Genomic DNA, 17,500 nt, shown 5'->3' on the forward strand with positions numbered 1-17,500 from the left:
GAAGGAGGAGGAGAAGGAGAAGGAGGAGAAGAAGAAGAAGGAAGAGGAGGAGGAAGAGAAGGAGAAGGAGGAGGAAGAGGAGGAGAAGGAGGAGGAGGAGAAGGAGGAGGAGGAGGAGGAGAAGAAGGAAGAGGAGGAGGTGAAGGAGGAGAAAATTGCAGAGAAAAACCTGCTCGCAAACTTATCGTTTTTGACCTGGAACCTGAGAAGCCCAAAAGGATCTTCTCATCTCATATCACCTTCCAAGGTGCAAAGGTTGGAGCTAACCCCACAAGGGACTATGCCCTAAAGGGGCACGTGACTGTCGCCTTGGATGTCCCAAGGAAGTTCCACAGAGCCATATATGGAGTGGAAGGAAAGACGCTGATGGAAATCACCCGGCAGAGTGGCGTCAGCTCCATAGATATGCCAAGAAGGCACGAATACAGTAATTTGATCACCATCAGTGGTACCATTGGGTATGTCCAATTAGCAGCTGATATCATCGATAGGCTTCTGAGGAGACTTACCGGTTATTAAATACTTCAATCAGGGAAAAAAAGAATTTAAAAAAAATTTAAAAAAAAAACAAAAAAAAAATCTAGAAAAAAATTAAAAAAGAATATATATATATATATATATATATATATATATATATATATATATATATATATATATATATATATATGGTCGGATATCTACATCTATTCTTCTGGATGCCCACTTTCAGGTGGTTCTGGGGGAATAATCTAGAATACCAGCTCTGCAGAGGGAACGACCTTGGCTTCTTCTAGTGTGCAGTCTTGTCCTTATAGGTTGACGCAATATAGATAAGCTGGGGAAGGAAGCTGCATCTCTGGTGAGGTGTTCATCCAATGGCTACTGCATGGCTGAGAGCAGAGTCAGTTATGGTTCTAACGCCGATTGGCTTAATTGCCCGACCACATAAAGCTCTGCTTAACTGCCCGCCCAAGTGATGCTCGGCTAAACCGCCTGGCCAAGTAATGCTCAGCTTAACTGCCCGGCCAAGTGATGATGCTCGGCTTAACCGCCCGGCCAAGTGATGGTGCTCGGCTTAACCGCCCGGCCAAGTGATGGTGCTCGGCTTAACTGCCCGTCCAAGTGATGGTGCTCAGCTTAACCGCCCAGCCATGTGATGGTGCTCGGCTTAACCGCCCAGCCATGTGATGGTGCTCGGCTTAACCGCCCGGCCAAGTGATGGTGCTTGGCTTTACTGCCCGGCCAAGTGATGGTGCTCGGCTTTACCGCCCGGCCAAGTGATGCTCGACTTACCAGCCCGGCCAAGTGATGCTGCTCGGCTTAACCGCCCGGCCAAGTGATGCTCGGCATAACCGCCCGGCCAAGTGATGGTGCTCGGCTTAACCGCCCGGCCAAGTGATGGTGCTCGGCTTAACTGCCCGGCCAAGTGATGGTGCTCAGCTTAACCGCCCAGCCATGTGATGGTGCTCGGCTCTACCGCCCAGCCATGTGATGGTGCTCGGCTTAACCGCCCGGCCAAGTGATGGTGCTTGGCTTTACTGCCCGGCCAAGTGATGGTGCTCGGCTTTACCGCCCGGCCAAGTGATGCTCGACTTACCTGCCCGGCAAAGTGATGCTGCTCGGCTTAACTGCCCGGCCAAGTGATGCTCGGCATAACCGCCCGGCCAAGTGATGGTGCTCGGCTTAACCGCCCGGCCAAGTGATGGTGCTCGGCTTATCGGCCAAGCGATGCTCAGCTTAACCGCCCGGCCCAGGTGATGGTGCTCGGCTTAATCGCCTGGCCAAGTGATGGTGCTCGGCTTAACTGCCCGGCCAAGTGATGGTGCTCGGCTTAACCACCCGTCCAAGTGATGGTGCTCGGCTTTACCGCCCGGCCAAGTGATGGTGCTCGGCTTAACCGCCCGGCCAAGTGATGGTGCCCGGCTTAACCGCCCGGCCAAGTGATGGTGCCCGACTTAACCGCCCGGCCAAGTGATGGTGCAAGGCTTAACCGCCCGGCCAAGTGATGGTGCCCGGCTTAACCGCCCGGCCAAGTGATGGTGCCCGGCTTTACCGCCCGGTCAAGTGATGCTGCCCGGCTTAACCGCCCGGCCAAGTGATGGTGCTCGGCTTTACCGCCCGGCCAAGTGATGCTGCTCGGTTTAACCGCCCGGCCAAGTGATGCTGCTCGGCTTAACCGCCCGGCCGAGTGATGGTTCTCGGCTTAACCTCCCGGCCGAGTGATGGTGCTCGGCTTAACCGCCCGGCCGAGTGATGCTGCTCGGCTTAACCGCCCGGCCGAGTGATGGTGCTCGGCTTAACTGCCCGCCCAAGTGATGCTCGACTTACCTGCCCGACCAAGTGATGCTGCTCGGCTTAACCGCCCGGCCAAGTGATGGTGCCCGGCTTAACCGCCCGGCCAAGTGATGGTGCCCAGCTTAACCACCCGGCCAAGTGATGGTGCCCGGCTTTACCGCCCGGCCAAGTGATGCTGCCCGGCTTAACTGCCCGGCCAAGTGATGGTGCTCGGCTTAACCGCCCACCCAATTGATGCTGCTCGGCTTAACCACCGAGTGATGGTTCTCGGCTTAACCGCCCGGCCGAGTGATGGTGCTCGGCTTAACCGCCCGGCCGAGTGATGGTGCTCGGCTTAACCGCCTGGCCAAGTGATGGTGCTCGGCTTAACCGCCCGGCCGAGTGATGCTCGGCTTAACCGCCCGGCCGAGTGATGGTTCTCGGCTTAACCACCCGGCCGAGTGATGCTGCTCGGCTTAACCGCCCGGCCGAGTGATGGTGCTCGGCTTAACCGCCCGGCCAAGTGATCCTGCTTGGCTTAACCGCCCGGCCGAGTGATCCTGCTCGGCTTTACCGCCCGGCCGAGTGATGGTGCTCGGCTTAACCGCCCGGCCGAGTGATGGTGCTCATCTTTACCACCCGGCCGAGTGATCCTGCTCGGCTTAACCGCCCGCCCAAGTGATGCTCGGCTAAACCGCCTGGCCAAGTAATGCTCAGCTTAACTGCCCGGCCAAGTGATGATGCTCGGCTTAACCGCCCGGCCAAGTGATGGTGCTCGGCTTAACCGCCCGGCCAAGTGATGGTGCTCGGCTTAACTGCCCGTCCAAGTGATGGTGCTCAGCTTAACCGCCCAGCCATGTGATGGTGCTCGGCTTAACCGCCCAGCCATGTGATGGTGCTCGGCTTAACCGCCCGGCCAAGTGATGGTGCTTGGCTTTACTGCCCGGCCAAGTGATGGTGCTCGGCTTTACCGCCCGGCCAAGTGATGCTCGACTTACCAGCCCGGCCAAGTGATGCTGCTCGGCTTAACCGCCCGGCCAAGTGATGCTCGGCATAACCGCCCGGCCAAGTGATGGTGCTCGGCTTAACCGCCCGGCCAAGTGATGGTGCTCGGCTTAACTGCCCGGCCAAGTGATGGTGCTCAGCTTAACCGCCCAGCCATGTGATGGTGCTCGGCTCTACCGCCCAGCCATGTGATGGTGCTCGGCTTAACCGCCCGGCCAAGTGATGGTGCTTGGCTTTACTGCCCGGCCAAGTGATGGTGCTCGGCTTTACCGCCCGGCCAAGTGATGCTCGACTTACCTGCCCGGCAAAGTGATGCTGCTCGGCTTAACTGCCCGGCCAAGTGATGCTCGGCATAACCGCCCGGCCAAGTGATGGTGCTCGGCTTAACCGCCCGGCCAAGTGATGGTGCTCGGCTTATCGGCCAAGCGATGCTCAGCTTAACCGCCCGGCCAGGTGATGGTGCTCGGCTTAATCGCCTGGCCAAGTGATGGTGCTCGGCTTAACTGCCCGGCCAAGTGATGGTGCTCGGCTTAACCACCCGTCCAAGTGATGGTGCTCGGCTTTACCGCCCGGCCAAGTGATGGTGCTCGGCTTAACCGCCCGGCCAAGTGATGGTGCCCGGCTTAACCGCCCGGCCAAGTGATGGTGCCCGACTTAACCGCCCGGCCAAGTGATGGTGCAAGGCTTAACCGCCCGGCCAAGTGATGGTGCCCGGCTTAACCGCCCGGCCAAGTGATGGTGCCCGGCTTTACCGCCCGGTCAAGTGATGCTGCCCGGCTTAACCGCCCGGCCAAGTGATGGTGCTCGGCTTTACCGCCCGGCCAAGTGATGCTGCTCGGTTTAACCGCCCGGCCAAGTGATGCTGCTCGGCTTAACCGCCCGGCCGAGTGATGGTTCTCGGCTTAACCTCCCGGCCGAGTGATGGTGCTCGGCTTAACCGCCCGGCCGAGTGATGCTGCTCGGCTTAACCGCCCGGCCGAGTGATGGTGCTCGGCTTAACTGCCCGCCCAAGTGATGCTCGACTTACCTGCCCGACCAAGTGATGCTGCTCGGCTTAACCGCCCGGCCAAGTGATGGTGCCCGGCTTAACCGCCCGGCCAAGTGATGGTGCCCAGCTTAACCACCCGGCCAAGTGATGGTGCCCGGCTTTACCGCCCGGCCAAGTGATGCTGCCCGGCTTAACTGCCCGGCCAAGTGATGGTGCTCGGCTTAACCGCCCACCCAATTGATGCTGCTCGGCTTAACCACCGAGTGATGGTTCTCGGCTTAACCGCCCGGCCGAGTGATGGTGCTCGGCTTAACCGCCCGGCCGAGTGATGGTGCTCGGCTTAACCGCCCGGCCAAGTGATGGTGCTCGGCTTAACCGCCCGGCCGAGTGATGCTCGGCTTAACCGCCCGGCCGAGTGATGGTTCTCGGCTTAACCACCCGGCCGAGTGATGCTGCTCGGCTTAACCGCCCGGCCGAGTGATGGTGCTCGGCTTAACCGCCCGGCCAAGTGATCCTGCTTGGCTTAACCGCCCGGCCGAGTGATCCTGCTCGGCTTTACCGCCCGGCCGAGTGATGGTGCTCGGCTTAACCGCCCGGCCGAGTGATGGTGCTCATCTTTACCACCCGGCCGAGTGATCCTGCTCGGCTTAACCGCCCGGCCAAGTGATGGTGCTCGGCTTAACCGCCCGGCCAAGTGATGGTGCTCGGCTTAACCGCCCGGCCAAGTGATGGTGCTCGGCTTAACCGCCGGGCCAAGTGATGGTGCTCGGCTTAACCGCCCGGCCAAGTTAAGGTGCTCGGCTTAACCGCCCGGCCAAGTGATGCGGCTCGGCTTAACCGCCCGGCCGAGTGATGGTGCTCGGCTTAACCGCCCGGCCAAGTGATGCGGCTCGGCTTAACCGCCCGGCCAAGTGATGGTGCTCGGCTTAACCACCCGGCCAAGTGATGGTGCTCGGCGTAACCGCCCGGCCAAGTGATGGTGCTCGGCTTAACCACCCGGCCAAGTGATCCTGCTCGGCTTAACCGCCCGGCCAAGTGATGCTGCTCGGCTTAACCGCCCAGCCAAGTGATGGTGCTCGGCTTAACCGCCCGGCCAAGTGATGGTGCTCGGCTTAACCGCCCGGCCAAGTGATGCTGCCCGGCTTAACCGCCCGGCCAAGTGATGGTGCCCGGCTTAACCGCCCGCCCAAGTGATGGTGCTCGGCTTAACCTCCCGCCCAAGTGATGCTGCTCGGCTTAACCACCGAGTGATGGTTCTCGGCTTAACCGCCCGGCCGAGTGATGGTGCTCGGCTTAACCGCCCGGCCAAGTGATGGTGCTCGGCTTAACCGCCCGGCCGAGTGATGCTCGGCTTAACCGCCCGGCCGAGTGATGGTTCTCGGCTTAACCGCCCGGCCGAGTGATGCTGCTCGGCTTAACCGCCCGGCCGAGTGATGGTGCTCGGCTTAACCGCCCGGCCGAGTGATGGTGCTCGGCTTAACCGCCCGGCCGAGTGATGGTGCTCGGCTTAACCGCCCGGCCGAGTGATGGTGCTCGGCTTAACCGCCCGGCCGAGTGATGGTGCTCGGCTTAACCGCCCGGCCGAGTGATGGTGCTCGGCTTAACCGCCCGGCCAAGTGATGGTGCTCGGCTTAACCGCCCGGCCAAGTGATGCGGCTCGGCTTAACCGCCCGGCCAAGTGATGGTGCTCGGCTTAACCGCCCGGCCAAGTGATGGTGCTCAGCTTAACCGCCTGGCCAAGTGATGGTGCTCGGCTTAACCGCCCGGCCAAGTGATGGTGTTCGGCTTAACCGCCCGGCCAAGTGATGCTGCTCGGCTTAACCGCCCGGCCAAGTGATGGTGCTCGGCTTAACCGCCTGGCCAAGTGATTGTGCTCGGCTTTACCGCCCGGCCAAGTGATGGTGCTCGGCTTTACCGCCCGGCCAAATATGCTCGGCTTAACCGCCCGGCCAAATGATGCTCGGCTTCGGCTTGACAGCCCGGCCAAATGAAGCTCGGCTTAACTGCCCGCCCAAGTGATGCTCGACTTAACTGCCCGGCCATATGATGCTCGGCTTAACTGCCGGGTCAAATGATGCTTGGCTTAACTCCCTGGCCAAATGATGGTCAGCTTAAATGCTCAGCCAAAAAATGCTTGGCTTAACTGCCAGGCAAATAATGCTCGGCTTAACCACCCAGCTAAATAATGCTTGTCTTAACTGCCCAGCCAAATAATGCTCAGTTTAACTATCCAACCAATTAGTGTTCGGCTTAACTGCCCAGCCAAATGCTTGGCTTAACTGTCTGGTGAAATAATTCTTGGTTTAATTGCCCGGCTTGAATGTCATTGGACACGATAGACTACTTACAGACTAGTTGGAGTAAGGAAAGTTGGCCAAAACCTATTTCCCTATACAGGGGTACCTCTGGCACGGCGTAAAAACCCGTAAGTTTAAAGCCCAGAACACTAAAATAGGTTTCAAGTAGTTTTTCTTCTTCAAGCTAGTCAACTATAAGTCCTCAATTATCAAAAAACATTGATGATGTACTGATGAATTTTGAATGTCGTCTTCTGACATGATTGACTACTGATCAGCTAGTTGGAGTAAGGGAAGTTGGCTGAAACCTATGTCAGTATAAAGGGAGCTACCTCTGGTGTGGCGTAAAAACCCGTAAATTCAAAGTCCAAAACACTGAAATAGGTTTCGAGTTGCTTCTCTTCTCCAACCTAGTCAACTGTCATCAATTATCAAAAGATATTCATGATTTACTGATTAATTTTGAATTGTTTACATGATAAAAAAAAAAGAGGAAGGAAGGAAGGAGGGTCGTGGGAACCAAGCCTGCAAACATTGAAGTAGGCAAAACCCACCTGATGAGCCCTTTGGTCAGGGCGAAACCCTTAGGCATCGACCACTCCGGGAGCGACTAGCGGCAAAGTTAGAGGCAAGAGGTTCCAGCGGCAAATCGAAGCGTATGGTATCGTATGCGGGTGGCCACATTGGAGACGCGAGAAGCCTCCAACCAAGATGGAATAAGATAAGGTGAGTTACCTAGCGGTCCCGTTTTCTACACTCACGCGCATGACGTCACCTGGATAGTTCAGCCAGGCGACATATAGGCGGGAAATAAGCAGTTTTTTTTTTTTTTTTTTTTTTCTAAACAGGCGTTCTTGTTTTCTTTTGCGTTGACAGATTCATAATGGTTATGTTTGTAATATATGGTTGCTCCAATTCTTATAAGACCACTATAACTGTTGGTGGTGAAAAGTAAATAGATTTTCCCGTTTCCCAAAAGATGCAGAACTAAGTAACAAGTAGGTGAATATATGCAAAGAAAATGATGGTATCAATGCCAAATATGCAGTAATTTGTTCGTCACATTTCCAACCCAATGATTTTTCCAGAAACCATAGGCACCAGTTGCTCAATTGTTGCCCTAAGACTGCCATACTGACATAAAATCTTTATAATAATGTAATTACTATTGGGGTTCGGGTAAGCCTATCACTAATAGGCTCACTTAAAAAAAAAAACACGAGAATATATGGATATATCAATCATATTCCTCATCCAAGTAAATATTTAGCTACGATGGGAAGAATGTTTCTGAAGATGAGAGAGAGAGAGAGAGAGAGAGAGAGAGAGAGAGAGAGAGAGAGAGAGAGAGAGAGAGAGAGAGAGAGAGAGAGAGAGAGAGAATTTTACAAGAAAATTTTTCGTATGTATAAATACTATTATTTAAGCTTCAGATTATAATAAATAATACATTTTGTTGCTTCGAAATTTTTGAAAAGTTTTCGTCTCGGCAGAACCACCCCATCTAATCAACTTGATTCAAAATTATTTAAAAGACTATGGTTTTCAGGTTGGAGATAAAATCATTATCTCAAAATCTATGTAAAACATCGTACCTTTATCAGTAAATGATCTCAAAATATACTACAAAATTAATGAGTCACTTGAACGTGTGAGGTTATAAACGTCAATGTGAGAAACAGCAGTTCAGCTACTCACTTATTACATCAAATTTTGTAGTAACAAAGGCTTATTGAAATGACAGTTTTGTAATGAAACATCGGATCTTATATCTTTGATTTTTAGTTGGTTTGGCTTGAATAACTTGTAAATGAAGTATGTCGTAAAGAAAGGTAGAGGTGCTTTCTCGAACTGTCCACGTCAAGTTGAAATAGATGCTATATTTTGTTATTAATGCTAAAGTGAAAGGCAAAAAGGTTTCGTTCCATTAAAAGGATTATCGTTTAACACGTTGCATGGTCTGTAAGGATTAGTTCTTGATGACAAGACGGCTATGTCAAGACACAGTCGAACATCCCTTTTCTTACATAAGACAAATTGGTCACTGCCACGGTCATCCGTAACCTTTGGAGTTTCAATATATACTACGGTTATACATAGTAGGTAAAGAGAATAATTAACGAGTTAAGGTCTTAATGTTTGTAATAATGATGAAGCTACTGTACATCTTGTGTCATTACAGAGTGCTTAAAGATAAGTGGTTCATGTCAAAGGTTAAATATTGCTCCCAATCATCTAGATTCCGAGTTATATATCTCTGAGTGTCTCATGAAGCACCTTCTTTCTGTTAACAATGAGACCGAGGCAGGAAAATCAAGTAAAAGATTTAAGAGAGATAAAACCTGAAACACTGATAGGATATGAGTCCTTTTCTTTGATGGGAGGGTTCGTGGCTTTTAAATTTAGAAATAAGTATACATCATTAGGCTCAGTTTATGTAGATGAAAGTCGATAATAGGATATCACTTGTAAAGAAAAAGGTATTATATAGGTCATGTAATAATTTTAGAGAAAATCTACAAATATGCAATATTTATTCAAAATTTCCCATGGTCATGGTCTAAAACCAGGAGTCAAAGCCGTTTCATATCTTAATGATATATTCAAAGCCACCAATATTGATGTTCCCGAGGAGGTAATGAGATTTTTATTATTAGAAGTTGGCTATCTTTTAGAATAGAAATAAACTAAGAAGGAAAATGTTTATAGCAAAGATGTGAAAAAAAGATAAAAGAAATTGTTCAATGAAACGAGAGAGAGAGAGAGAGAGAGAGAGAGAGAGAGAGAGAGAGAGAGAGAGAGAGAGAGAGAGAGAGAGAGAGAGAGAGAGAGAGATGATTATATTAAGATTTTTAATGAAATATAGGAATAAAGCTTTTGTCATGCGTGAATTTTTACTTCCATTGCTATTATATTCCCTATCATAATATGTATTTTGGTATTATAGTCATAAAGACAATAATATCAGCCAAATTTCATAAATGCAATGTCCGGAATCCAAAAATAGGCACAAATAATAAGGCTGTTTGTACAGGACGGCTCTCAAATAAACGCTCGGAACTCTCCAGGTGACGTCACAGAGCATAGCCGAGCTCCCGGCACCATGCGCGGTAACTCACCTTATCTTATTCCATCTTGACTCTACCAATCAAGCTATTAAGAGGTATCACAAGTTTTAATTATATATATATATATATATATATATATATATATATATATATATATATATATATATATATATACACAAGTATACGTATATATATATATATATATATATATATATATATATATATGTGTGTGTGTGTGTGTGTGTGTATATATATATATATATATATATATATATATATATATATATATATATATATATATATATATATATATATATATACAGTGCATATATACGCACACACACACACACACACACACACACATATATATATATATATATATATATATATATATATATATATATATATATATATATATATATATATATATATACACATATTCACACATATTTATACATATATACGTATATATATACATATATACATATATATATATATATATATATATATATATATATATATATATATATATGTGTGTGTGTGTGTGTGTGTGCATTGAATCTAAAACTAATTACCCTAACAAAATGATAATTTCATAAAAAACCCAACCCAAATGTCTCCCCTTAACTAAGGTGCTACATTGCGACTGAAATGTCAATGCCAGAAACTTCACCAATATAATTACCTTCGTAATTATTTTCAAATTCCGCACTAAACTTTACTCAAGTTGCACCTGCTCAATGCAATGTCTCTCCTATCTTGGATATTGATTCTTCTATTCACACCTATTTCGTACTTTCTTCTGCTCCTCTGTTCTCTCTGCATCTATATGATTTCTACACTATTCTATCTTATTTTTCTTTTTATTTTGTTAAAGTTTTTATAGTTTATATAAGATATATTTATTCTAAGGTTGTTAACATTCATAAGATATTTTATTTTTCCTTGTTTCCTTCCCTCACTGGGTTATTTTCCTTGTTGGAGCCCCTGGGCTTATAGTATCCTGCTTTTTCAACTAGGGATGTAGCTTAGCAAGTAATAATAATAATAATAATAATAATAATAATAATAATAATAATAATAATAATAATAATAATAATAATAATAATAATAATAATCTCCTTTCACTCACACATTAAAAGTCTGATACCAATTTTCATAGTTATATTCAATATCACCAATCTGTATGGTATCATTTACAAACATCAGCTATTTCAAACAGCTCAATTTCACATATTTTTCTCTGATATTTCGCATCACGCTGTCGATCAAGTTATTACAGTCATGGAGACAAAACCATCTTACTTTATATTATTTTTTTTCATTGTACACTCAAATAGTCCTTTTCCTGTTCACGTATTCTAAAATACGATTGAGTTCCATCACAGAAACTTTCACTGCTCGCGTAAACTTATTTGAAGTCGGTGCTTCCCAAAATAACTTGTCCTCGAAAAGCTAGGTTTATCACTGGCTCCATGTCATTTGACAGTATATTGGGTATCAACAGCAGCAACAATATACACTTGCAATATATTGGGTATCAACAGCAGCAACAATATACACTTGCAATATATTGGGTATCAACAGCAGCAACAATATACACTTGCAATATATTGGGTATCAACAGCAACAACAATATACACTTGCAATATATTGGGTATCAACAGCAGCAACAATATGCACTTGCAATATATTGGGTATCAACAGCAGCAACACTATACACTTGCAATATATTGGATTTCAACAGCAGCAACAATATACACTTGCAATATATTGGGTATCAACAGCAGCAACACTATGCACTTGCAATATATTGGGTATCAACAGCAGCAACCATATACACTTGCAATATATAGGGTATCAACAGCAGCAACAATATACACTTGCAATATATTGGGTATCAACAGCAGCAACACTATGCACTTGCAATATATTGGGTATCAACAGCAGCAACACTATGCACTTGCAATATATTGGGTATCAACAGCAGCAACACTATACACTTGCAATATATTGGATTTCAACAACAGCAACAATATACACTTGCAATATATTGGGTATCAACAGCAGCAACACTATACACTTGCAATATATTGGATTTCAACAGCAGCAACAATATACACTTGCAATATATTGGGTATCAACAGCAGCAACACTATACACTTGCAATATATTGGATTTCAACAGCAGCAACAATATACACTTGCAATATATTGGGTATCAACAGCAGCAACACTATACACTTGCAATATATTGGATTTCAACAGCAGCAACAATATACACTTGCAATATATTGGGTATCAACAGCAGCAACACTATACACTTGCAATATATTGGATTTCAACAGCAGCAACAATATACACTTGCAATATATTGGGTATCAACAGCAGCAACACTATGCACTTGCAATATATTGGGTATCAACAGCAGCAACACTATACACTTGCAATATATTGGATTTCAACAGCAGCAACAATATACACTTGCAATATATTGGGTATCAACAGCAGCAACACTATGCACTTGCAATATATTGGGTATCAACAGCAGCAACCATATACACTTGCAATATATAGGGTATCAACAGCAGCAACAATATACACTTGCAATATATTGGGTATCAACAGCAGCAACACTATGCACTTGCAATATATTGGGTATCAACAGCAGCAACACTATGCACTTGCAATATATTGGGTATCAACAGCAGCAACACTATACACTTGCAATATATTGGATTTCAACAGCAGCAACAATATACACTTGCAATATATTGGGTATCAACAGCAGCAACACTATGCACTTGCAATATATTGGGTATCAACAGCAGCAACCATATACACTTGCAATATATAGGGTATCAACAGCAGCAACAATATACACTTGCAATATATTGGGTATCAACAGCAGCAACAATATGCACTTGCAATATATTGGGTATCAACAGCAGCAACCATATACACTTGCAATATATTGGGTATCAACAGCAGCAACAATATACACTTGCAATATATTGGGTATCAACAGCAGCAACACTATGCACTTGCAATATATTGGGTATCAACAGCAGCAACAATATGCACTTGCAATATATTGGGTATCAACAGCAGCAACCATATACACTTGCAATATATTGGGTATCAACAGCAGCAACAATATACACTTGCAATATATTGGGTATCAACAGCAGCAACACTATGCACTTGCAATATATTGGGTATCAACAGCAGCAACCATATACACTTGCAATATATTGGGTATCAACAGCAGCAACAATATACACTTGCAATATATTGGGTATCAACAGCAGCAACAATATACACTTGCAATATATTGGGTATCAACAGCAGCAACAATATACACTTGCAATATATTGGGTATCAACAGCAGCAACAATATACACTTGCAATATATTGGGTATCAACAGCAGCAACAATATGCACTTGCAATATATTGGGTATCAACAGCAGCAACAATATGCACTTGCAATATATTGGGTATCAACAGCAGCAACAATATACACTTGCAATATATTGGGTATCAACAGCAGCAACAATATACACTTGCAATATATTGGGTATCAACAGCAGCAACAATATACACTTGCAATGTCTCTAGGAAAGAACCTATGATCTCTACCAAATTGTGAGTATCTGAACAATAAGATCACCGACCATAAATTTACCTTTTTTTTCTGATAGCTTCTAAAGTTATCCTTCGGCAATTGCAGTGATTGACAATGGTTTTATGATAAATAATCTAAAGGAATCAGGCCTGGAGTTTGGGTGGCCATTTGATTGGACAAGTCTGTTCAATTAATTTTCTCTGAAATGTTCAAAAGCCGACTAATACACTCCAAGACATGAAAACTTGAAAGTGTTTCGTACCTTCTATTAAGTTTCATAGGTAATAGAGATGAAAATGGATGCATCTCATAATGACATCAATTATTATTATTATTATTATTAATAGTATTATTATTATTATTATTATTGCTTGCTAAACTACAACCCTAGTTGGAAGAGCAGGGACCCTAACAGGGAAAATAGCCCAGTGAGGAAAGGAAACAAGGGAAAATAAAATATTCTAAAAACAATAACAAAATTAATATATTTCCTTATAAACTATAAAAACTTTAACAAAACAAGAGGAAGAAAAATAAGATAGAATAATGCGCCCGAGTGTACCCTCAAGCATGAGAACTCTAACCCAAGACAATGAAAGACCATGGTACAGAGACTATGGCACTACCCAAGACTAGAGAACAATTGTTTGATTTTGGAGTGTCCTTCTCCAAGAAGAGCTGCGTACTATAGATAAATAGAGTCTCTTCTACCCTTACCAAGAGGAAAGTAGCCACTGAACAATTACAGTGCAGTAGTTAACCCCTTGGGTGAAGAACTGGAAAATTGTTCAAGAAAATATTCATAGTAAAGACACAATAAAATACAATATCTATCATGAAGAATAAGGAACATCTTTATAACAGTTAACTAATCTAACGAATTCGCCATACCTGCACTTCTGAAAGGAACTTTTTAGCTGCTGGGTCACTCCTCTCACGAAAATCCAATATAGCCTGACTTGTGAAAAACATTTTCTCAGCGACCCATCTCCAGCCCTCTCGACTCGTGAGGTCTTCCAGGGAATTGATGGGTTTGCTCTTCTTGTTCACAGCGAGGTGGGACATCAGGGATGATTGGTAGGCAGAGACTAGTACAAAACTGCATATTATCCAAAAGCCCATCATAACCTGTAACAAGCGAAGCAGTTGATTTGGTGGGAGTTGAGTAGGCGTGGCCTCTTCATAGGCCAGGATGAGGATGGTAATCATCGTCTTCCCTGCTTCGAAAGTAGAGAAAACTTGGTTTTCAATGATTGCTATGCTCTAATTTTCCTGAAAATGCTAATCTTTCATGCTATGAATAAACTCGTTTTTTTATACAGTATCTCCCCTATATAATTAAGAGCGTGTCTGACTATATATATATATATATATATATATATATATATATATATATATATATATATATATATATATTATATATATATATATATATGTATATATATATACATATATATATATATATATATATATATATATATATATATATATTATATATATATATATATATATATAATGAGTGTAGATCACGTGTATTGTTGACCATTTAAGAAGCAGTCAATGGTTTCATACTAAATATTGCAAGTTTGATTAAAATCGTATGTTTCAGGATTACGACTCCTCATCTTCATGTTCAAATTTCTTTCAAACGATCTCTGAACACTCAACCTGCATTCAGTCCATACTCACTGAAAATAATTGTTACCAGGACACACATTCACAAACCCTCTAGCAGTATGACACCAGGAGATTCTCAGCAAATAACCGTGTGCATTGTCACAGTATTGTACGATCGTGTGACACACGGTTGGTACATGGCGGGGTCACCAATGTGACGGACCGAGAGAAGGTTGACTCAAAGACAGTATGAAAGCAACTGAGTAACTTTATTATAGAACACTCTCCTTTATATAAAAAAGCTCAAAGCAACAAGAAATTTCATGTTAAAAAAACAGACACTGTTACAGAGGGGAAAAGCAGACATGTTTATTCTGGTTCTTTATAGTGCGAGGGAAGAGTGAAGATACAAGAATAATATATACACAAAATGAACTATGTACGATCGTGTGACACACGGTTGCTACAGTATAATGGGCAGTCGCTGCCGTTCTACACTCTCTCTCTCTCTCTCTCTCTCTCTCTCTCTCTCTCTCTCTCTCTCTCTCTCTCTCTCTCTGCATTTATGTTTATAAGAAGCTGTAATTGTGTGTGTAATTTACAACATGTCCCCAAATGGTCTTTGCTATGTTGTGACTCACTCTGCTCCCAAATAAATATCATCTCATTGCTTATCTGTTCTGGCAAGAGATACATGGACGTGTTGCACACATCATCCATGTGGGTAAATGTATCCAAAAAATACCTATAATTCACATCACGTCCTCAAATGGTCTTTGCTCCACCATGTGTGGAGATGGGAAGACGACGTGCGCGGCTATTGGCTGAGAATATCCAGTTCATTTGACCAATCGGATACAAACTCATGGTATAAACACCAGAAGGAACCGAAACATCACCCATTACCTGATCCGTTGTGCACTCGGGTCCTATACCGGAATTCTGCAGTAGCGTTCTCCACACCAAGACGAAGGCCTCACTGATGCTGTTGCATCGCCCACCAAGGTACGAACACCTCGCTCTCCAAAGAATCCAGACCGTAAACGTAATAATGAGGACGGTGAACATTATGGGTACCCACACATTCACTACAATGAAAAATTTATTCATTTATGATACAAAGATAGACTATAGCTGGTCTAGATGAAAAAGGTTTTTCAATGGAATTCACCTCATAAATATCTAATTTATTTGCTACGTTTTGTGTTTTTGTATAGGATTCATTCTCTGAATGTATTTATAGTACAGACGTTAGTGGAATAGAAAAAGGAATTTATTACCCCAAAATCATTATGAATAATATATCTAAGAGGCTCTCCTAAGAAACACAATTTATAAAAATCGAATCAAACAAGTTATAAATCATAGCCTAACATTAAAAGTTTAGACCTACCATGGTACGGCCTCAAAAGAGCCAAGGATTTGGGCAAGGAACCAGGCTTTCTCGTCACTAGAACCGTAATATCGCCAGTATAGCTTAGAGTAATATCTATCACTTTGAATCTTCCGCCAAATGGGCTGAGGTGCAAACTCATGTCAGCTTCTTGTCTAGCCAAAGCTCCTATGATTCCTGCCCAGGATCCATTTGGTAAGGGGAGTCCCCACATACCATCCTTCGGTGGTAGAATCACGTATCTGTTTGGAAATAGAAAGTAGAATTGTGAACTGGTAACTTACTGTTTTCCGTGATATTTTTTGGCATAGCTTTACAGAGTGAAAAGAAAAAAAAAACTAAAAAAAAAGGAGGGGAATCCTCTACTTTTCTATTTGAATGTGGAGCTCACATTTAAAGTGTTCAAAGGGGCGATGAAATCTAGAGAAGAATTCATGGTAATTGTTTGCAACACCACGCTCTCCATTTACTCCAAAATAATGCAATCCTGCAGTTCTCATCTTCTGGCTCAGTAATTAAGTGGTTATTTAAATTCTGGGAAAGCAGTAACTAGTAAGATATGTTGAGGAAGAGGGAAGGGGTTATAAAAAGAAAATAGCTCGGTTTCCTCACTAGACAACTTGGAACTGACATGTCAACATCGTCAACCAAACAGAATTCGTGATGCCAGCGTACATAAAGAGAAGTTCGTGATGCCAGCGTACATTTGATATACTGTACATTCAAAATATACTTAATCAAAAATTGAGTGATTACTCAAAACTCAAAAGTGTCACTATTTGTGAATTGCCAATTTTATAGACACTTTTGAGTAATTAATCCATTTTTAATAAAGTATATTTTGAATATACAGTATATCAAATGTACGCTGGCATCACGAATTCTGTTTGGTTGACCATGTTGACATGTCAGTTCCAAGTCGTTTAGTGAGGAAATCGAGCTATTTTCTTTTATAACCCCTTCCCCCTTCCTCAACATATCTTGCTAATTATTGCTTTCCTAGAATTTAAATAACTACCTAATTACTGTGCAAGAAGATGAGAACTGCAGGATTGCATTATTTTGGAGTAAATGGAGTGCGTGGTGTTGTAAACAATTACCGAATTGACATCTCATTTTTTATCTTAAAATGGTTCTAAATATGGCACGTGTAAAATGAGCTTACAAGTCATGCTTTTTGGAAATGAAAAAAAAAAAAAAATGTAGAGCAAAGTATTAGGGGTAAAATATCCAATAGGCGTAAAAAGGTAAGCA

At 44.1% G+C, this 17,500-nt stretch overlaps 1 protein-coding gene across 1 annotated transcript in view; it reads right to left on the reverse strand.

The window, feature by feature from the left end:
* LOC137629307 (uncharacterized) overlaps nucleotides 1–17,500 on the reverse strand; it is a 211,968-nt gene that overhangs the window by 10,071 nt on the left and 184,397 nt on the right. The window contains exons 9-11 of the mRNA XM_068360564.1: nucleotides 16,247–16,488; nucleotides 15,760–15,941; nucleotides 14,128–14,364 (exon numbers count right to left, since the gene is read on the reverse strand). Of these exons, the coding sequence (XP_068216665.1) occupies nucleotides 14,128–14,364; nucleotides 15,760–15,941; nucleotides 16,247–16,488 (661 nt within the window). The remainder of the gene's footprint in view (nucleotides 1–14,127; nucleotides 14,365–15,759; nucleotides 15,942–16,246; nucleotides 16,489–17,500) is intronic.

This window comes from Palaemon carinicauda, chromosome 37 (assembly GCF_036898095.1).
Source record: "Palaemon carinicauda isolate YSFRI2023 chromosome 37, ASM3689809v2, whole genome shotgun sequence".
Taxonomy (NCBI): domain Eukaryota; kingdom Metazoa; phylum Arthropoda; class Malacostraca; order Decapoda; family Palaemonidae; genus Palaemon; species Palaemon carinicauda.